General features: G+C 46.3%; 1 protein-coding gene across 2 annotated transcripts; it reads left to right on the forward strand.

Moving 5' to 3' along the window:
- The first annotated feature begins 2 nt into the window (after window positions 1-2).
- Window positions 3-22,900, forward strand: LOC148521557 (peroxisomal N(1)-acetyl-spermine/spermidine oxidase-like). 2 transcript variants are annotated; one of them, XM_088474969.1, is made up of 8 exons: window positions 3-112; window positions 439-699; window positions 3,879-4,362; window positions 5,030-5,223; window positions 16,197-16,449; window positions 16,604-16,716; window positions 22,169-22,326; window positions 22,649-22,900. In XM_088474969.1, exons 2-8 carry the CDS (start codon window positions 459-461, stop codon window positions 22,796-22,798), a joined length of 1,593 nt encoding a protein of 530 aa, XP_088331095.1. In that variant the 5' UTR covers window positions 3-112; window positions 439-458; the 3' UTR covers window positions 22,799-22,900. The 2 variants fall into 2 exon arrangements, with proteins under 2 accessions (XP_088331095.1, XP_088331094.1); XM_088474968.1 differs by lacking the exon at window positions 3-112 and having other exon boundaries at window positions 281-699.
- Window positions 22,901-23,004: the final 104 nt, after the last annotated feature.

Raw genomic sequence — 23,004 nt, forward strand, 5'->3', positions numbered from 1 at the left:
GGAAGGTGATGAGGGACTAAGGATGGCTGGCTACAGACGCCATCCCTCCTACCCTGAGGCATCCACAGCACTGTGATCAAGATGACCTGCCTGCATCATCAGTGACAGCGTGGTAAGCCAGTGTATTTTACTTTATTAAAAGGCTTGGTGAGAAGGTGGGACCCTCAGAGACATCAGTGTAGCGGGCCCCGAGATTTCTGTTGTTAACCCTGTGTATACAGTGCCAATATTTTGCATCCAATCACAAAGTGTTTTGTTTGCAGTGCACATACTTTTTAGCCACTTGCTTTGACTAGCACAGCACATCTGGAAGCCTGCACGTTGTGTCATTGCCATTGGCTCATTGCTTGTACACATGTATTTGGTTTCTGCTGGTTTGGATCAGGCAAGTGGCTCTTGCTTTGTATCTTGCTCATATTATATATTCTGTGTTTAAAGAACCATAAAGATTGCACAACATGCAAATGGCCGGGTCCGGGAGCCGCAGGCTCCTCCTCATCGGCGTGCTGTCCCTGGTCGCCCTGCTGATCTCTGCACAACCTGACTCCATGGCTCCCAGGCGGCCCGTCGTGCTGATCGTTGGATCGGGGATCTCTGGCTTGGCTGCCGCCGAGAGGCTGCACAAACATGGCTTCCATCACATAAAGATCCTGGAGGCTACTGGGAGGACAGGAGGCCGGATCCGGACACATATATTCGGTAATACATTGCTAAGTTATGCAGCAGATTTGCACTGCATTCCTACAGTGTAAGGAAATGGAGATGTTGCCTCATAAAATGGATGCATCATGCAAGCAGGCCGGGAGCAGAGCGGCATCAGGCTCCCACTGTCTTTTGTAACCATATAAAGTACTGTCTGTAATAATAACTGTCCCGCGTCTTTGTGTACTTAATGGAAGACATGATCACCTGCAATTTTACTTTTGGCCACTAGATGTCTCTGTGATATACGGGCTGTCAGCTATGATAGAGAATTCCAAAAATTGGTACTCTTTATTCATTGCTGAAGAAGTGCTCTGTAAAAACACGATGAAGTCTGTACAATAAAATAATAGGGGCATACAGTATATAATAGGGCGTGAGATCTTTTTTTCCGTCTGCACAAGAAATTTTGGCCTGGTGTGAGGTTCTTCTGTCACCGTTTGCACTCCCCTCCCTAAGGCCCTATACAGTACAGAAACAAAATGATTGATAGCGTAATTGTAGCAGTGTGCTCCCTTGGCAACATGTAAGAGTTGCACAATGGCCATAAAATACATACATACATGGACGCTGCAAACATGCAGCCTGTACAGGGCCCCGGAGCATCCTTAGGATGTTCTTTCGGTGCTGCGGTTCTTTCTCGCTGGCGGCCCCATCCCCTTGGCATGACGTAATGACTTCATGCAGTCGCTGGATGTGGCCAGCACAGAGGGGTCTATTTACTATGGGGTCTATTTATTAAGCCTTGGATGGAGATAAAATAGACGGAGATAAAGTACCAACCAACCAGCTCCTAACCGGCATATTTCAAACACAGCCTGTGACATGGCAGTAAGAAACTGATTGGCAGATACCTTATCTCCGTTCACTTTATTTCCACCCAAGGCTTAATAAATAGACCCCAGAGTGCCATAAAGCCCTGTTACAGCACCGCAGTCACAGACTTATACACGTATATACAGAGTCTCTATAGACAGGACTGTTGAGAGCTGACAAGGGCATGGGAACTGATGGAGCGTGTGGCCAAATCCAGGAGGCTTGGCCACACTCCCTTTCCCTAAAAATGAAAAAAGACTATGCGTGGAGCTGCAAAAGGGGACAATGTCCTCCTCAGCGGCTGACCCAGGCCACTCCAACAAGCCCCAGCCCTGGCGATCAGTACCCGCCTTCCCCCCCTGGTGCCCCTGCAGACAGACAGGTCAGTGGCGTCACTGGAATCGGTGACCCGCAGTGCGCCAAATAGCTAAAAAGTGGGAGTGGTCTACCTGTTTTATCACTTTGGGGACATGCCCAGCACTCCCAGAGATGCCAGACGGCCCCTAGAGACTCTCCCTGCACTGCCAGCTCCTCCTTGTGGAGCTGGGCGCTGCATAATAATATCACAGTGCAGTGCCCAGCTCTAGGTCAATGAGGAAGAGCCGGAATTTTGGTGTCACCTCGGAGCGTGACACCCAGGGGCGCAACCAGAGGTCTGGGAGGCCCCTGTAGTTGTGCTCATTATGCAATACCCCCTGTAGTTGTGCCCCATATGCGGTTCCCAATATACAATGCCCCCTGTAGTTGTGCCCATTATGCAATCCCCCCTGTAGTTGTGCCAATATGCAATGCCCCTGTATTAGAGCCCTTTATGCAGTGCCCCTAGAGCTCATTATGCAGTGCCTATTATGCAGTGCCCCCTGGTAATGCCCCTAATAGTGCCTCTTATGCTGTGCCCTCAGTAATGCCCCTAGTACTGCCCCTTATGCTGTGGCCCCCCTCCCCCATGCAGTACTTCCTTCTCTTCACGCTTCAGTCCACGCCGTCAGCTCCCCGCGTAGACGCTGCAGCTGACTAGATCCAGCAGCATGACGTCACCTGCGCTCTGCATCACTGGGAATGCTGGCCTCTGAAGTGATCAGAGGTGTCTTTAGTTCCTGATGGCTTCCAAGGCCAGCGTTCCCAGTTGCCCAAACAACTTGGCCGGCCGTGCTTGCTGGGCTGGCGGGCCCCATAACAAGCGCACCCCCTGCACCCTCTATAGTTACGCCACCGGTGACACCCAATGCGGTCCACACCCCCCTAATGATGCCACTGAGACAGACAATATAGTGTCCCCCCTCCCTCTTACCTTGCACTTTGGTATACTGCTCTTCCCCTCCTCTCTGCTGTACACTCAGCCCCACCCCCTGCTCAGACTCCACCCTCCCTGTCATTTTCAATTTCACAATGTATTCTTGCACTGCAATTGTAAAGAAAGTCTGGGAGAGGAGCACTGAGAGAGGGGGCCCGGGGCACGTGCCATTCCTCCCCCCTTAATCCATCTCTTTGCACACAGGCAACAGCCCCCACAGTATATTAGCTATAAGTTTATACTTACACACAACAGTGCCTTCAGTGTATTAATCCTTTACACACAACAGTCCCAACAATATAATAACCATACTTACCAGGACAGCACAGCAGGACGAATGGCAGCAGCATAGGTGGGTGGTGTGGGGGGCGTCATCGTGGCATTGTAAAGTGAGGTACAGGGTTAAGATGACGCGATTTCCCCATGGACTGCCCACTTTTGCTCGGTAAATGGGCGGCTGCGGGATACATTTGCCCACTCTTCCGGACAGCTGGGAGTGTCATATGATTTTTGGGAGCCTCCTAGCCATTCCTGTACTGTAATGATATCAACCCTATTCCCATACACACATTATATTACCCTTCACACCCATACACAACAGCAGCAATGACTGGACCATCTGCCCCCTCTTAGATGGGGAAAAAAAACAGAAGAGTAACAAAATCCCACTTTCTTTTAGGTCGACCTAGGAAGTTCATTATACCAACTACATCTTAAGTGTATGTATATAACATTTACACTAGCTAACGTAACAGATGGAAATGTGATTGGCTAGTAAAACTTATTGTACTACACTTGAACTTGTAATGGATCTTACACAGCTTTCATAAATTATTAGACCATGGTTATTATCCTGAGTAAATGTATGTCAAGTAGCAGAATGAGGGGTCTATTTACTAAGCCTTGGATGGAGATAAAGTACCAGCTCCTTTCATTTTTAAAACACAGTCTGTGACATGACAGTTAGGAGCTGATTGGTTGATACTTTAGCTCAATCCAAAGCTTAGTAAATAGACCCCTGAATAATTATTTGCATAAAATAGTATAAGTCATTATTTTATCTCAGCAAAGGGCCTGGTTGAGATCGGTGCACAGTGGATCCATGGACCATCTCCAGAGAATCCCATCTTCCAGCTGTCAGCCCAGTTCGGCCTTTTAGGCCCGGATGCCATGCTCGAGGAGAACCAAAAAGTAAATGTAGGAGGTCATCCCTCTGCCATCCCAGTTATCTACAGTAGCTCTGGAAAGCAGATTAACCCAGATGTGTTCATGAGCATCATGGAGTCATACTCATCTTGGCTGGACAAAGCACAAAATGTCTCAAAAAGTGATTGTGATCCAGATGCCAGTGTGGGAGGTTTCATACGACAAGAGATTGCCCGTAGCGCCCAGGATTGGGATAAAGCTTCGGTTGGAATTAATATGGCTTTATTGAAGGGGCTACTCAATTTGGAGAGTTGCATCAGTGGAGCCCATAGTATGGACCATGTGGCACTTTGCCCCTATGGCGAATATACAATGTTTCCAGGGCTGGATTGCACCTTTCCTAAGTAAGTATTTTAAAAAGAAAATTACATAAAATTACCTTCAAATGAGGGAGTCCACTTGTTGAATAGAGAGTTTTCCTGCCATTATATCTTGCATTACTTTATTGTCCAGCCATACCGTTGTGTTGCAGCTTGTCTGTTATTGATGATTGAATCAATTGCACTTCCTATAGGGCAGAGCTTCTCAAACTCGGCCCTCAGGACCCCACACAGTTCACAATTTCCAGGTCACTCAGCAGGTGCACAGGTGTATTCTTTACTCAATGACATATTTTAAAAAATCCACAGGTGGAGATAATTATTTCACTTGTGATTCTGTGAGGAGACCTGGAAAATATGCACTGTTTGGGGTTCTGAGGTTCGAGTTTGAGAACCTGTGCTATAGAGTAACTATAGTTTGAGAGATACCTAGAAGTGTTCATGTTTTCACTGCTCTCTCCAAATTGTTTGTGTCAGGACGTTTGGACCAGTCTGCAGCACTGTGCTGGTTATCTTGTTATTCATGCCCCTTACTATGAAAGGTTATCTACGGTTACTGACAGTATGTGACATGTTTTGCCCTATATTTCTGTTGTTGTTTCACCCATATCTGTTCCCTGCAAATATTCTTACTACTTAAATATTTCTCTACCGTGTAGTTCTGTGTCTTACAGTTCTTTTGTACTTGTAGGGGCTATGAAAGCCTTGTGGACCACATTAAAGCCCAGCTACCCAATGACACTGTGTTACTGAACAAAGCAGTGAGGAGCATTCACTGGAATGGATCCTTCCAAGGCAGCGACTCTCATGTGTATCCTGTGCAGGTGCAGTGTGAGGATGGAAACACCTTTGTGGCCGATCACGTCATTGTCACTGTACCATTAGGTAATATTATAGTCCCATCTGAGGTGGATTTAGGGCTCAGCCTGCCCCTAGGGACAACACGATTGGCTGCCCCCAACCCCTACTTCAGTAATATATAGCAAGATAACTTTATAAGTATGTGATCTGCTACTTAAATACATACTTTATATATAAAATATTAAAATTATAAGGGGAAATTCTAATCAGGGCTGCCAGTACCACCAGACAGAGATTCATTCTTCAGCATTTCTGGTGGCCAAAGCCTTCATCTGCGACTTCTATCAGCCTCGCAGGCACTGCAGTTCAGAATTGCTGCAGAGCATTCCAACAGTGACGGCAATCAGCAGTCTGCGCTGCCCCCGCCTGTCATATCATCACCATCACGTTACTGCTGGCTCAAGCTCCACCCCCTTCAGTAAGGGGCCGGCTGGTCTGAATCATATGCCTCCAGTGTCTGGTTATGCGGACCAGACACTCCTGCACTGCAACTCTCCCTCCGCGGTGCTAAATAAGATGCACATGGGGAAGGGTTGCAGCCTGCTCTGCCGCCTCCAGCAAGTGGCACCCCTAGGTATGAACTTAGTGGGAAGTCCGACACTGGGTCCCTTAGGTAACAGTAAGGCATGTGATATTTTGTGTTCTGCACCAGCAGTACTTGCAAAGCACACTCCTGTCCCAATTAAATATAAACTGCACATATTACCAATCATATACACACCATCTATAAAACTTTGTTCCTATTTTAATCGTAACATTTAAATCAAACATTTGTTGAGGATAACAAGGTTTATTATCCTGGAGATGGAGTGTTGTGATATTAGTATGACAATCATTTAGTCTTAAAAGGTAAACCCTATCCTCAGAATAGACATCCGGTTTATGCCAGGCTACCTGTAGGTGGCACATACTCATTCTATACAAAAGTAAGTGGATTAAGACTCCAAGTACTGTTATGTGAGCAGAATTATCCATAAATCCATTCTTTGAATTGGAGTATTGTATCTGCACATTGAGCCTGATTCAGAGTTGTACGTTAATGCTGTCACAGCTGCAAATGTGTACGTAACTGCTATGTGAAAATATGCCAATGTCGCAGCAACCAGGAGATGTATTGAGGCGCCTGTAGCTTTGGAAATGCTGCAGCATCCGTGTACAAAGATGCAGCATCACTCGCAGATCTTTTGATTGTTGCAGTCCTGAGAAAGTCAAAATGGCCATGGGAATTGAGACGCGGAAGCTATATTCCTTGTGTATGGGATTGCAGTGGCAGGGTGAGACATGCTCCCGAAATGGTTGTGACACGCCTGCCTTCTTTGCCATCACTCTCAGTTACCTCCCCCAGACGCTCCCTGACTGTCAATCAAACTGCGAATAAATAGACGCTGTGAGCGGGTGTAGTAATGGTCCTTGACGCAAGCACAATTTACTAATAATCTCTCAACTCACACAGACGTGGTCTGGCTGGCGCACACGCCAACCACTCTCTCCTTCCCTGAGATCTACAAGAGGGTAATTGTATCATTCTACTCGGACCGCCGTCTCCGTTCTTTCACATACATGGAATTTCTATCCCTATGCTGGGTTTAATGTCCCTCTAGCTGCAACAAGTAAATCAACTTATATACATGGATTTATCCTATATATGTACCTGTTTATGCTTGCACTGAATGTGGGACTAATATTGTTTATAATGAAACAAACACCCAAATTGTTTTCTGAGATATAGTATAAGGTTATCCTTATTTAACTATCAGCTGTGGTATAGATGAAATAGAGCACCTATTAACATTTGTGTGTGATGAATATACATTTGCAGCATCCCTGTGGATAGTGGGATGCATGAATTTAATAGCCATAAGTACTTTAAATATATGAATGGCTGTATATATTCATGAGAGGTGTCTAAGGAGTTAAATGACACATGGTTTGTATTGATGATATACCTCAGGGGTATTTACAAACTTTTGTGATACGTTTTTTTCTATGTGGACGTAATATGCTTACCAAGCTGTAAGCATATTACTTCACAAATGCACGTTCCCATTTTTTTCATTTGTATACTGACGCTACACCGCTATTGGCTTATCTAACTAATGATAGATCAGTCATTTATATCATCAACCACGATCTAACCAAGTCAACTTTATGACACCCCTAGAACACATTACATGCATTTCCTCTATACCGACGTAGATCATGATATATGACCCTGTACTTTGTAATTCACACATACAGTATGTCGAATTTTAGTAGTGATGAAATTATGTACTTAGGTTCCCAAAGGGAAGTCCAAAAGAGAACAATCGTTCTTAATCATTATAAATTACATTTTCACCTTCTGCTTTTTCTCTGTGATTGTTTTGCTTAGAAATATTGAGCAAACTGACACAAGAGGTGTGACGTCTCAAAGCCTGATTTTGGTGACATTTGATGGGACGTCCATCTATATGAGAATCACAGTATATACCGGTCTAAGGACATACAATATTTTCTATATATATTCCCCCTTTCTACTTCAGGGTCCATAGGGTATCCACAGGATACCTTGGGGTATAGGCAATGGCGGCAGACATCCAGACACCACAGAGTTAAATTTTCAGCCTCCCAGGATGCACTGGGGTCCCTCTCCTTTACCCCGCCCCCGAGCCTCAAGCCACTCAGTTTTCGTCGGTGCCTGGCCGGACCAGTCGCACCGTACAGAGGGGGTCTTTTTAAGGCCCCTGAATATTTCTTCGCAGCTGTGGCTGCACAACTAGAGTGCTCCAGCATAGGACAGTCAGTATTGACGTCCATGCTGTCACTCCTACACCCCGCCGGTACCAGAACGCCGGTACCGATCCGGGGATGCTGGTAGGTAGCTGGGGTCACAGCTAGCGGTGATTCCGGCTACCTGGACTGTGGCCGGATGCACGGGGAACAAGGTAAGCGGCGGGGTCCCGCGGTGGGCACCCGCCGGTAACACAGTCCTGTTTGGTCCCCAGGCAGGGGGCTCCCTGGGGACCGGCTGCGCATGGGGCCAGGTACTGATCCTGCGCCTTCCACTAGACCACCAGGGACAGCGGGCCGCAGCATGTGCGGTACAGCGCGGCGTCCCAGGGGTTAATAGCAGGCCAGGGGAGAACGCCTTCCCTGTCTCACAGCCGGCGTCTCCCCTGCTGCACAGTGCCATTCCACAGCGGTCTGAGCGGGCTGTGTCAGCGCTCCTCCCCCGGGCCCTGCCTTCTCTCTGCTCCTCGGTGGCCATTTTCTCACTACATGTGCTGGGGATGGCAAACGCTGCTGGAAGCTGATACAGATGCCATTGCGGTCCGGGTCCCCCGCATACCTCTCCTTCAATTAAGGTCAGTGTATGCAGCACTGTTTCCTACCAGGCTCTGGTCTGTAGTTGATCGCAGTGTTTGTAATGCAGGATATTATCTGTGCATTGTATGTGACTTAAACGCTAGCGCTGTTTGCCTGTACTTTCATTTCTGACTGTCAGCATTTTTCCTATCCCTGTTCTTCTGCTACAGCCCTTGCGGTGCGGTGTTGCAGGGTGTTTATTACCTCACAGTAAACGTGGTTTTTCTGTGCGGGAGGTCACATACGCTCCGTTCACATTCCTCATGTCTGAAAGTGAACGAGGATATCCTTTTCCAGCTATAATGTACTGATATCATGTGCAGTTAGCGGAGGGATATGTAGACGCTGAGGGTTTATGGAGGGCATGTTGTATTATATATCACGCCCCATTTCTGTCACTGTGCCTGCACAAAAAAGGGGATCGCCCTCGGCTGGCTAAGATGCTTACAGCCTTTGTGGGCAACGCCCCCTGCGTTTCCCCATAGGGGTTATCGCAGCCTGTGGTGGTCTCATCACATGCAGGGGTCCCTGGACAGTTGAGGGTACCCCAGTGTATCCTGTTTTTCGCCCCCCCAGGTCTCGCAGGAGCCTGTGTGGGTGAATTTATTGTCCAAATGGTATAGCACCTGATGGACGTTTTACAGGGGGAGTCACCATTTAGGCCTTCTAAACGGCCTTTCGGGTCTCAGACGGGTAAAGGCATGACGTCTGATGACGGTGACATTATTGACTTTTTCAGACACGAGCCCCTTAGTGCAAAGGAGGCGTAGTCTGGGTCTAAAGTCTATATACCTGGCCTTCTACGGGCAGTCCGTGCGGCTTTGGTTATTACATATCCCCCGTGGCTAAATCCAAATATGCCTTCTTTAAGGATAAGGGTGTTGCCACTGTAATTCCTCTATCTGGTCAGGTGGATCATTTAGAGGAGGCGTGGAAAATCTGGGTAAGCGGTTCCAGCCTCAAAAACGGTTGACTTTTTGCATACCCCTTTTGCGGATAATTACATTTCCGAATGGGAGTTACCTTTACGGGTAGATTCTCATGTTACACGTCTAGTGAGGAGTGCTATGTTGCCCATGCCCTCCAGGTCCTCTTTGAAGGAGGTTCCAGATTGCAAGGTGCAAATATATCTAAAATCCAATATTCCCTTGCTGGAGGGGCTTCCAGGCCGGCTATGGCCGTGTGCTGGGGGGACAGAGCCATGGAGCGCTGAGTAGGTAACTGGATCTCTGCACACTGACTCTCCAGCAGAGCAGGTTGGATAGTGGCAAATTCTCAGAGACTTTGCCACGTTCATAATGAGACGGTCTTACATATCGCCTACTCCTTTCCAGAATCTCCTCGGCAGCAGTAGCGGCTTGCCGCTCCCTGTGGTTGCGCTCTTGGAAAGCGGACGCAGATTCCATTTGGAATGCTTTGCCTTTTACGGGACAGGTCCTGTTTGGCCCTCGTCTGGACGCAATTGTGGCCCCGCAGGCAGCAGCTACATCTGCGTGTCTGCCATCGGCTACAGTCCCATCAGGGTCTGGGGCTTTGTCTTTTCGGCCCTGTGAGGCCAGGGTAAGTCTAAAATACAGCTTTCCAAGACAATCAGTAGCCAGGAAATCTGCTCAGCCATAAGAACAGGCTTGGAGTACAAGACGTCCTACTCCCAAGTTGGACTATAAGCCTTCAGCCTCACGGGACGGGCCTCCTCTCGGGAGACCCCAGAGTTGGAGGCCGGCTTCTCCAGTTCGCCCAGTGCTGGTGTCTGACCACCACGGACACTGGGGTAAGAGAAGTATTTTCTTGAAGGTATGTCCTCTCCTCCCGGTAAAAGCCTCCTAGACGGTTTTTCGTTACAGGTCTTCTGTCAATTCAGGACAAGGCCCTGTAATTTTTGAGGATGTTACACTCCAGGCAGGAGTTATAGTACCTATTCCGTTGCCCCAAAGGGGAACGAGGTATTACTCCATCCTCTTTCTGGTACAGACACCCATTTGGGTCTTACCAGAACATTCTCAACCTCGAATCCTTCAACAAATTCTTAAGGGTTCCTCAGTTCGGGAGGGGGACCCTGCATTCCATCATTCAATGGAGCCTGGGAAATTTGTGGTGTCGTTGGATGTATTCAGGGTGACTACCTGAATATCCCTCTTTTCTTAGCACACCAGTGTTTTCTTCAGGTTTGCAGTGGTTGATAAGCATTTCCAGTTTCTGGCATTGCCCCTTGGTCTGGCCTCCGCGCCTCACGGTTTACCAGGGTCATGGCAGTTATGGCAGCCCACCTGCGGATGCAGGGGGTCCGCTTGTTACCCTATCCGGGCGACCTCCTGTTGTTACCACGGTCCCCAGAGATACTTCAGTGCCATATGCAACGGACAATATCTGTGTTGCTACGTTAGGGCTGACTGATAAACTGGAAATGGTCCTCTCTGATTCTTCACAGAGGATGATCCATATCCCAACATCGGAGGATCTTTGTGATTGAGGAAAAGATCTCTGCATTACAGGCAAAGGTACGCAGTTGCCTGCAGAGTCGCCGAGTGTCTATTCACTTGGCAATGTGGTTCCTGGGTTCCAGGGTGTCGCTGTTTGACATGGTGGAGAGTACCCAGCTTCACTCGAAACCTCTGAAAAACTTGATCCTCTCCGGATGGGATGGGTTGCCCCATCGGATAAAGTCAATAGGCTTTCCCCGGAGGTTTGTCTCTCTCTGGCCTGGTGGCTGCGGAAAGCTCACCTAAACAAGGGGCACCCCCTTTGGGATTGCGGACAGGGTCCTTCTGACGACGGACGCCAGTATCCGTGGCTGGGAAGCAGTGACGGGTCCACACTTGTTCCAGGGCAGGTGGACACCAGTAGTTTTTGCGCTTCCCATAAACATCTGAGAACTCTGAGCAGTATTCAAGGCTCTCTAGCATGCAGGATAGGTCCTCCACGGAAATATCGTGCAGGTACAGTCTGACAACGCCATCATGATGGTTTATGTAAACCACCTAGGAATGTCCTCTTTATCGGGAGGTGTTCAATCTTCTGGTGAACAAGTGGAGCCTTTCAGAGATGAGACTCTTCTGATAGACGTAGGTAGGTCCAGTGGACCTTCCAAGTGGTGTACCTCGTCCCTCCGTTATCTCTTCTTCCTCCAGTAATAGCAAGAAGGAGGCACGCTCCTGCTGATAGCTCCAGCGTGGGCCAGATGGCACTATTACTCAGATCTTCGGAGCCTCTCAGTTAACACTCCGAAGCTGTTGCCTCTACGCCCGGACTTGTTGTCTCGGGATCCTGGCTGATACCCAGACCTGGGTTGTCTGTCCTTGACGGTATGGCGGTGGAGACTGCCCTCTTAAGGTCTAGGAGTTTTTCCAGCTCTATAGTTAACAGGGGCTCTGTCCATGCTAAGAGCTCGGAAGCTTTTATCTGCAAGAATTTACCATTGGGTATGGTATACTTTCTTTCAGATGTGTCACCCTAGAGGCTAGGCTCCTCGGGTATTCCGGATATCCAGAGGTTGGCTTTCCTACAGGTGGGCTTAGATAACAGTCTTCGCCTTGCTTACCTGAAGGTGCAGGTTTCTGCCCTGTTAGTATGGTTTCAGTGTAGGATTGCTACTCTTCCTGATGTCCGCACTTTTGTGCAGGGTGTAAGTCAGCATCCCTTTGTTCCACCTGTGGCTCCTTGGGATTTGGCTGTGGTCCTTAGGGCTCTCTGAGGACCGCCATTTGATCCGCTGGGCTCAGTGGATTTCAAATGGTTTACGGCTAGGACTGTATTCTTTCTGGCTCTTAATTTGGCCAGTAGGATCTCAGAATGGGAGGCTCTGGCATGTAGACCTCCCTTTTTCTCATCTTTCCTAGGAACAGGGCAGTGCTTCGCACTTGCCCTGGTTTTTTACCTACGGGGGTATCTAGTTTCCACATCAATGAGGAAATTATAGTACCGGCCTTTACTTCCCCAGTCCTGTCTGCTGGTGAGGCCTATTTGGCTGTGGTACGGGCGCTAAGAATTTAAGTTGACCGTACCAGTCCATTTAGGAAATCAGACTCTCGGTTTTGTCCTTTCTGGTTTCCATAAAAAGGGTTGGCCTGCCACTACGCTAACTTTGGCAGGATGGATTCACAGGTCTTCCTGTTCCATCCTCTATTAAAGCTCTTCCACTAGGTCTGTGGGTCCTTCGTGGGCAGCTCGACGTGGCGCCTCAGTGGTGATTGGCAGCCACGTGGTCATCTGTCCATATTTTTGTAAGGTATTATGCTTTTGAGATACCTTCGCCTCTCAGGATGCTTCCTTTCGGCGGCGGATTCTCCTTACAGTACAGGAGCGTCCCCACCCTTAAAGGATACTGCTTTGGGACATCCCCAAGGTATCCTGTGGATACCCTATGGACCCTGAAGTAGAAAATATGAGATATGGTAAGAACTTACCCTTGTTATCTCTATTTCTACGAAGTCCATAGGGTTCCACAGGACTCCCGCCCTGTCGCACCTGTACTGCAGATGGGCTTTGATCTGGTCACCGGTTTCTCCGTCTCCTTCTGGTGAGAATGTGATTCTTGTGTGTTCCAGACTGTCTTCTCTCTCTTTTTTGCTCCTGCTCCGGCCTATGGCTTGTTACGAAACTGAGTGGCCTGAGGCTCGGGGGCGGGGTATAGGAGTGGGACCCCAGTGCATCCTGGGAGGCTGAAAATATAACTGTGGTGCCTGGATGTCTGCCGCCATCGCCTATACCCCAAGGTATCCTGTGGAACCCTATGGACTTCGTAGAAATAGAGATAACAAGGGTAAGTTCTTACCATATCTCATATTTTTTCCCTTTTCCCTCTTCTAGAGAAATATATTTTAACGGACTCTAATAAAAGTTATATTTTAATCTATATAATAATACAGACAAGAGTGCCCCAGAAAAAGACCCTTCTCTCTCTATTTTTGTACATAATCTCTCAACTCCGTAAGCATCGTAATAGCGTACAACTCTGAATCAGGCCTATTTTCCCTAGGAAGCCTGTAAATTATCTATATTACCCTTATCTCTATTGTGCTTCACATGCTGACCAGAAACATTTATTTTGCACTAGCTGAAGTATCCGGTGTTGCCCGGGTTTAAATCTTCAAGTTAGTAAGTTAGGCATCCCAAACCAATTTTCACTCCTCTGTGCAGTTTTCATCCAAATACATCCAGTGGAAGGCACAGAACAGGCTCCTCAGGTCAAAGTTCTGACCAGCGTACACCAACGGGAGGTACGACCGGGACCTCAACCCCCTAGTATGTCTTCTGGGATCCAGTGTTACCACTCTGTGAAGTTTTCGTCCATATCAATCCAGTGGAAGGCTCAGAACAGGCTCCCCAGGTCAAAGTTCTACCCAGCATACACCAACAGGAGGTCCAACCAAGTCACTAACTCCCCTAAAACCTGGTTGGGATCCAACTTGACCACCTCGCATTGGTTTCAACCCATTAGGGGCAGGGATGTCCCAATGCATAACCGGACAGACAAACAAACAGACCAATTCATTTTATATATAAGATTGATGAATCCTTACAAGAACAAAGAGGTTTATGTATCAAGCAGTGTAAAGTGTGGAGAAGTGGACCAGTGGAGAAGTTGCTCATAGCAACCAATCAGCTCCTACCTATTAATTTATAGACTGTACTTGATAAATGCTACTTCAGAGCTGATTAGATGCTATGGGCAGCTTCTCCACTGATCCACTTCTCCACACTTTTCCCTGCTTGAGACATAAACCCCAAAGCATGCTTTCTATGCCATGCCACCAATGGGTTGAAAATAAGAAACCACATCGGTGAAATACTTTCAGAAATGAATAAAATAAGTATCTGCACGTTTATCCAGAGTGCAGAAGCTGCTATAATGCTTGTATTGGGATGTAGTCTAAATTTAGACAGTCAAAACATAGACAATCGAAAGATCAACACCAAAATGTTGACTGTCAAAATGTCGACATCCAAAAGGTCGACAGTCAAAATATAGACAATGTTAAAGTGTTGACAGATAAAATTATAAATAATGGTGACCAGTAATGAGTGGACAAATATGCAAGATAGTGTCCCACTCAGAGAAGAGCAATGCGGACATGACTGTCATAGATATGTCCTGTCCTGGCACTCCAGCTGCTGTGGAACTACACATACCAGCATGCCCTGTCACAGATTTGCTGTTAGGGCATGCTGGAACTGTGGCCAGGTATGCAGGCATGAGTAGTTCCACAGCAGCTGGAATGCCACAGTCATAATGGATAGTGTCCCACTGAGAGAAGTGCACTGCTCATGCGCAGACCGTCATACTAGCATGTCAGCCATACAGCTATATGTCCCTAATATCACATAATAAAACACATTGTCACCTCCCCCCTCGCTAGAGATCTGTGGACTGACTGTCCGTCTGTTATGTGCTGCACCATACATTGATTACCGTTGCCGCTAAACCACTTCAAAGTCAGACCCGGGACATACCTCCTTTAGACAGCAGCGCCGGCCCGGGTTATTCCCTGGTCGGTGCCATTCACGCTGCACAGAGGTTCAGTGGAACTGGCCTGCCAGCGCTTGGAGATGATATCCTCTCCAAGCACAGAGAAATCGGGAAGTCCCCATGCTGTAAACGGGACCCGGGTCGGACAACTCGGGTTACACGTTTACACTGCAGGGTTACACGGGTCGTTCCCGTGTTAAACCCGTAAGCTACCCGGTTTGGATTGCTGGGTCACTACCCTTGCCCCTTTCACACCTAGCAGCAACCCGGGTTAACCCTGCAATAACCCAGAGTTTTTGCTGCTAGTCTGATAGGGGTATAAAAGGGGTATTACAGTCCCAAAGAAAAAAAATTGAGCTTTAAAAATGTTTAAAATGGATGATTTGTGCAGTTTGGAAACCAGTCATTAGGGAAAGGGGGGGGTGTCCAAGGTGCTTTTTACAAAGTCCTGATGTTTTTACATTGAAATAGGGATTTTTCCGAACTTTGCACCTGCTTCTGGTACATGTGAAAAAAACCTCATTAACTATGACGTAATGTCCTGGGACAAAATGTATTATATATATATATATATATATATATATATATATATATATATATATATAATAATATATAATCTTAATCTTATATTTATAACCCAATAAGATTGTCACCTGTAATTTTAATACAAGGGAAATTGTCATCCATAGCGATCTCTTAATTTTGATTCAATGGAAATCCTCTTCTAAGGGCAAGTTCATTGATTTATATCTAGAGGTTGAGGATGGTGAAATTATAAAAATCATGCATCTGCCACCAGAGCCGTAACTAGACTTTTTGGTGCCCTGTGCCAGAAAGAGCATTGGCGCCCCCCCTCATTTTTCAAAGGGACATATAGCACCCAAAAAAGGGCCATGGCCTCATGGGGAAGGGCCAGGTAAGAGATAGGAGAGGCCAGGAGATGCTGGGGATGAAATAAGAGGAAGTTACAAGCAAGAATGATAATAAATAGAAATTTGACAGGCCCAAACAGCGCCCCCTGCCCTGTGGTGCCCTGTGCGATGGCACCGGCCGCACTACCCTAGCTGCGGCCCTGTCTGTCACTACTGTTCAGAAGTTTGGCTATTAGAATCAGGAACATTATTTTCTTTTGTGTCTGAGGCATAGATTATTTGCATTCTCCTACTAGATGTTTGTCTGGTTCCAGGATTCCTGAAGAAAAGAGCCATGGATTTCCTGAGTCCTCCTCTGCCACCAAGCAAAATTCAGGCAATTAAGAAATTGGGATTTGGAACTAATAATAAGATCTTGCTGGAATTTGACAAACCATTTTGGAACCCAAACTGCTCACTTATCCAACTAGTGTGGGAAGGTGATTCTCTTACTGAGCCCCAGAAAGACCTGAAGAAAAACTGGATGAAAAAACTGCCTGGATTTGTGGTCCTGACGCCACCAGAACAGTAAGTGAGACACATTAATGTGTGAGTGGTTATTGCCATTTCACAGTCTAATAAATAGTGGTTTGACACCTGCATCATCTGCATGTATATATTTCTGGCATGAATGAATCAGAATCTGTAACACTGGGATTCCTATCATGCCTTCTGTTACCAGGCCTGGTCATGTGCTGTGTGGTTTTATAGCTGGAGAGGAGTCAGAATATATGGAGACATTATCAGATGAAGAAGTCCTCACCACAATGACTGCTCTCCTGAGACAGTTCACAGGTAATCAGAATCCTGCCCAGGGGTCAGCTCCAAGTCAGTAGCTCAGACATCTAAGAAATGACATCTGCAGCCCTTTGAGGTAGTGCTGTGCCAGTGGGTTTCAGAACATCACAGGACCACTAACGAGAAGAAATTTCTATATAGTAAAAGATTGGTTTAGTAAAAGATTGGTTTAGTAAAAGATTGGTTTTTACTTGTTGGCGTTTACCAGTATAATATTGGGGTTTTCCGCTCAGCAAAGAAAGCTACTTTAAAAACCACTTCATTCAACCTCTAAAAATAGTGTACTAGCGTCAAGCTTCTCTACTTTGGGATTCATTTATTTATATATTTCTGAACAGTTAATCATGTAGTGCACACACATTATGCAGCACTTTACATTCAATTTAACTTTAAGGACCCTATTTTTCAATATTATTTTGACAAAAAAATGTGAAAAAGGGCGTTTTCATACCTTTTTCACATTATTTTAGTATCACATAAATTTATTAAAGGGCAGTCCCTTCAATTCACATATTTGTATAGTAAGCAGACCACACTTCCCATACTTGTAATGGGAAACACAATCTGCCTGAAATTTACTAAAAATAAACTGTAAAAAAATAAGTGGGAAAGCCTTGTTATCACAATTCCATCTTCAGATGGCGTTATCAGGGCTTTCCCCCGGTTCCCCGACTCCTGTTCTGCTCTGACAAGCAGAGCAGAGCCGGGAGCTGGTCCCTGTGCTTAGCTTTGTGGTCTAAATAGACGACAAGCTGATCCTGCACTGTGACTCCGGTCAGCTGCTCTATGCCGGCATGTCTGTCTGAAGCAGAGATAGGATCCCGCTGGAGCACCGGTCCCTGAAGTAAGTGTAAGCTGAGCAGGGGGGTGGGCCAGGTTGTGCCAGCAGCGCATGCGCGGACACCTTCTCACTGAACTTTTTGTAAGCTCTGTCCCTGCAACTGATTTTTAATACATTCCTGTGATATTTCCTAAATTCACAATGCGAAAATATCACACTACAACACCATTTGAAATGCAGATTGTAGTAAATAAGGGCCTAAGAAACAATGACATAATTTTCAATTCAAATCTCAGTGACAGCAGCATGAACAATAAATTTAGACTTTTGGTGGTATAATTACTAAAGGTCGATTTTAATCGTCAAAAATCAGCTCAAAATCTACTGCATAATGCATAGCAAAAAAGGCTCATTTACTAACCTGTGATCTTATTTATTTATTACCAGTTATTTATATAGCGCACACATAGGGCTTGATTCAGAGCCAGACGCTATTTGCGCTCGCTCGTCCAGAAAAAGGGGCTGGCTATTTAAATTAACCGTTCGCTCTTTGCGGTCTGTTCACGCCTCTATGTCTGAACGAGCGAACAAAACATGCGAACGTAATTTTGAAAAAAACGCCCCCTGGGCGCTCGCATCATACGTCATGTCCGCTATTTATTAGATTAATCGAGTACATCGGACGGCGTATGAACTGCTCGCTATTCTTGTGGTTGGTTTTTCCTACCACAATCATGCTAGCAGTTCTGACTATAAAACAACCAAGTGACGTGGTCGATGACGCTGCTTTAGTAACTATGCACACCCTTAAAACGCCCGTTTGGCTTGCCTGCGTTCGGATCTCCACTCCCCGTTTTCAAGCACCTTCCCCTGTTACCACTCACAAATGCCTCCTCCTGTCACTCAAAATAGCAGGCATTCGCTATTTAGCGAGCACACGATTTTCAGCCGCATGCGACTGGTTCGCGCATGCGTATTAAAATCCGTACGCATGCGCAGTTGTGCGAACATCGGTCGGAACGAACGAGCGGCTGCTTACGAGCCAGGCCCATATTCCGCAGCACTTTACAGAGAATATCTTACACATCTGTCCCTGCCCCAGTGGAGCTTACAACCTATATTATCTATGACATACACACTATGGTCAATTTTTTGTGGGGAGCCAATTAACCTACCAGTATATTTTTTGGATTGTGGGAGGAAACCGGAGTACCCGTAGGAAACCCACGCAAGCACAGGGAGAATATACAAACTCCGCACAGTTAGGGCCGTAGTGGGAATCGAACCAATGACCTCAGTGCTGTGAGGCAGTAACGCTAACCATTACACCGTCTGTGCTGCCCGATATTGAAATCAATTTTAGTCTAATTTGGCAGGTGTAATTGCATTCTGTTTTGAAATTTCTTTTCAAAACCAAAAGCAAATACAACCTAAACATCGAATAGAAACACTTCTAAAAAAAAACCACTATGATCTGTGCATGTTTCTTAGGGCTAAAGCACCTAAATAGTTAAAAATAATGATGATAAAAAAAGCTGTGGGGTCCTCCATTAATTCCATAATCAGCCCTGGACCTTTTAGTCTGCTCTGGTCATGGAAAATTGGAGGAAAAACCGGCATGGGGTTCCCACTGTTTTTCATAAACCAGCCGGGGTGGTAATGCCACTGCAGAAAGATACACAGCGCGCCAAAGCATTAACCATCCCCAAACTGATCAGCCTAGAGCTGGCATCTGTACCCCCACTGCGAAAAGTATATTAAACAATTCACAGTACACATACCGAATTGTCACGCCTGAGGTTAGGAGTTGGTCGGAACAGGCATGGGAGGCTGAAGAGGAGACTTGGGAGGCGTGAGCCAGGACCTCCTCATGTATGATGTGAGGAGTAAAAAGAACTGTAGAGGGTAATGGGCCCGAAGGTGAGTACAATAAAGTAAACGTCTCTATTGAACAGCAGGTTGAAATGGGAACTGAATATAAAATACTGAAGAGATGGGCAGACTGGGATTGGGGCCGATGATGCTGGATTGGTTTGAGACAGATATTGAAGAGCTTGATCGGTGTGAGGCCGATGTTGATGAATTGAAGAGCTTGTTCGGTTTGAGGCCAATGTTGATGAATTGCAGTACTGGATCGGTTTGGGACTGGTGATGATGATTAGCAGTACTGGATCGATTTTTGGATCGATGATGATGAATTGCAGTACTGGGTCGGTTTGGAACTGATGATGATGAATTGTAGTACTGGGACAGTTAGGAATCGATGATGGGACCGATGGTTGGAGGTATCAGCTGGAGCCAATTGAGGTTAATGTTAACAAGTCTCTGTGGTAAAACCAGACTGGAATGTTAGATGGATTAAGAGACTCAATAACCAGACTTGGAAGTGGAATATAACAGACTGGGGGCGGGATGTATTAATGCTTACCGCCGTGGTCTAGGCTCTAAATTTGCATCAGTGACTTCATCGGGTTTCTTTAAATAAAGTCAACCTGAAAATTTTTTTTGAAGAGCGTCATTGAACTCCTGCGATGCTACCGTAGTGTTTACATACACAAGCTGATGGGACAAGCAGCTGCGTGTATGTAACAAGGGAGGCAACGGGAGTGCGGAAGTACTTTTCACGTTCACTTTATTTAAAGAAACCCAATGAAGTCACCGCTGCAAATTCAGAGCCTAGACCGCGGTGGTAAGCATTAATACATCCTGCCCCGGGACCGTTCAGACACTAACTTCAGCACAAGCGACGTTGTACTGTCAACAGAGGCCAGTCAGGAAATTGAATTTATAGGGGAGGATCCCCAGGAACTGGATGCTGCAATCAGCTGGCCTGGAAGCAGCGCTGTGAGTGGAGGAAGAGCGTCAGGTGACAGTCCAACATGGCTGCACTCATACTGTGGTTTAGGCGGGAACTCTGGTGTGCTATCATGCTGAGAAGACACGCTGTGAGCAAGGGGCGGCAGAGAGCCATTTGCATGCTCATTGACAGGACACTGAGCGAATGGAGCAGAAGCAGCACAGACAGACCTCAGCACCAGCCGAGAGCGATGTGCAGCATGAGCGGACATCTGAGCTATCCAGGAGTGATGCACAGTGTGAACAGATACCGGAGAGGTAAGAAAGTGTTTTTTAAGGGCCGGAGTGTGACACAAATATTGTAATTCTTTATTACACATTCACTCACTCACCCGGACTACATACTTACCTACTTCCTAGAAAAGGTCGGTCCCCATATCCAGATAGTAGTCCAAATGTCTTGGTGAAATTAAAAAAACCATATGAGACCCTACGGGCATGCAGTGGACAGTGCCCGCTGCCATCTGATATGACTTGAGGTAATTCGCTGTCAGCTCCATTCACTTCAGTAGAGATGTGGTTTCCATAGCAGTAGCCGCTGGTCTCAGCCAGCCTTTAGTAAATCCCTGATTTGCAAAATCAAAATAAAATCTACTACAAATGCAGCAAAATAAATAAAAAATCGACCTTTAGTAGGTATATCTGTAAGTTGTGTACACTTGTTTATGTGAGGTCATAAACATTGTGGTAGTACACTAATTATATTTTCTAGCCATTTCAATTTGCCATGTAATACATTATTTACTACTCTGTTTAGTCATTCACTAAGATTAGATTACTTATTGCACAATCCGGTAATAGTATAATTAAGTTAAGTATAATATGCAAGGGTTAATATAAGTTATTTTATAATGTACCCAATCAGAGACTCCTCCCTCTTATTTTAATAAAGCTGTTTTCCAACTTACATTGCTTTTCCCAACGCAGCACATTAATGGGGGCTTCTCACTTCTGCCATTTACTGAAGTCAGCAAGGTCCCGTAACAACTTTGCAGCACGCTATCTTGTTCATTAGAGTAAAGAACTTTGGGCCTGATTCAGACCCACTCGCGAGCGGCTGTCCGCTCGCAAGTGGGTCGATGGTCTGCACTGAGCATGCGCACGATGGAGGGAGCTCCGTCGTGCGCATGCGCCAGACACGACGAGCGAAGGACTTTCCTTCGCTCGTTGTGTCCGATCAAAGGGGACGTGCTGTCAATGTTGATTGACAGCACGCCCCCTTTGGTGGGCGTGCCGGGGGCGTGCCTCCCTGACGGGGGCGTTCCCACGGGAACGCCTCCCGTCTGAAGCCGGCCCACTGACATCACTAGTGATGTCAGTGGGAGTGATTTTGGCTCTGATAGAGCCAAAATCACTCCGGAGCTTGCGGTTGAAAACCTCAACCGCAGGCTCCGGCTCGCAATTTCGATGGTCGCGATGGTCGTCAAAATGCACGCTCGTATAGCCTGTGGGTGGTGACCCACAGCTATACGAGCGTCCAGGAGGACGCTCCATGAAAATGGAGCCCGGCCCTCATGCAGAGCGTGCGCTCTGCTCAGAGCGTACGGCTCTGAATGAGGGCCTTTGTAACATATAGAAGTACACAATACATGTGTGCAGCACGCCTGTATAGAAAATGGTTCAATGTTCATTCATCCAATGTGACGGGATACCCATTTGTATCAGAGCAGCACTGAAAAAAAAAAGTACTAGGGGGTAAAGTTGCTCTGGGCAACATTCCACTTCTAAAAACGCTCACTGTAGTAAATTTACCCCTAGGAGAATATAGGTAAGCGATGAAAATAGCAATATTTATTTTCTTATTCCATATAGGGAACCCTAACCTTCCCCCTCCAATCAGCATCCTGCGCTCACATTGGTATAGCCAGCCCTATACTGGTGGCTCTTACAGCCATGTGGCAGTGGGCAGCTCAGGAAGAGATCTGGACATCCTAGCAGAGCCACTGCCTACAGACAAAGATGCTCTCAAGGTAAGACGTCATTCTCTGTATAGTTATGTGGATGTTACTGTTTGAGTTGAAGTTATCTGTGTGTTATGTTCAGCAGGAATTTTGAGATCTTAATTCCAAACATCCTTATACATTTTCCTGTTTTAGTTTACAGCGTAATGAAATCTCACTAAATTAGCTGAAGTGTACAGTACATAGGTGTAGTGTGCGAAATGCTAACTACCAAGCTTTAAAATGTTGCTGATGATGAGCAAAGCACACCAAACGTGTATATAGCCGTAGTAAATAAAATAAAATGACATTGTGAAATAAACGGTCCATCTTACTCATCTTTCTCATTCAGCCTTTGCAGGTTCTTTTTGCTGGAGAAGCCACAGAAAGAAATTTCTATTCTACAACTCACGGTGCTCTGATGTCTGGCCGGAGAGAAGCGCAGCGATTAATTAGCAGATATCCAGGGCTGGAAGCTACTCATAGCAAAGCCAAGCTCTAGACAAACAAGGACAATTCTACATTTGCACTAATTATTACTAATCTATTACTTATACAGCATTTGAATACAAAAAGTATCCCCAATAAAATAATTTTATTATAATTTTTCTACAATGTTGAACTTTTGAATGGTGCAAGTCTGTTTTAGATCCATGAAATTCGGTGGGTTCTCCACCCCAAGTCCCAACTGAATAATATCCCCAAGTA

This window comes from Taudactylus pleione, unplaced genomic scaffold (assembly GCF_031769625.1).
Source record: "Taudactylus pleione unplaced genomic scaffold, aTauple2 ptg000157l, whole genome shotgun sequence".
Lineage (NCBI taxonomy): Eukaryota > Metazoa > Chordata > Amphibia > Anura > Myobatrachidae > Taudactylus > Taudactylus pleione.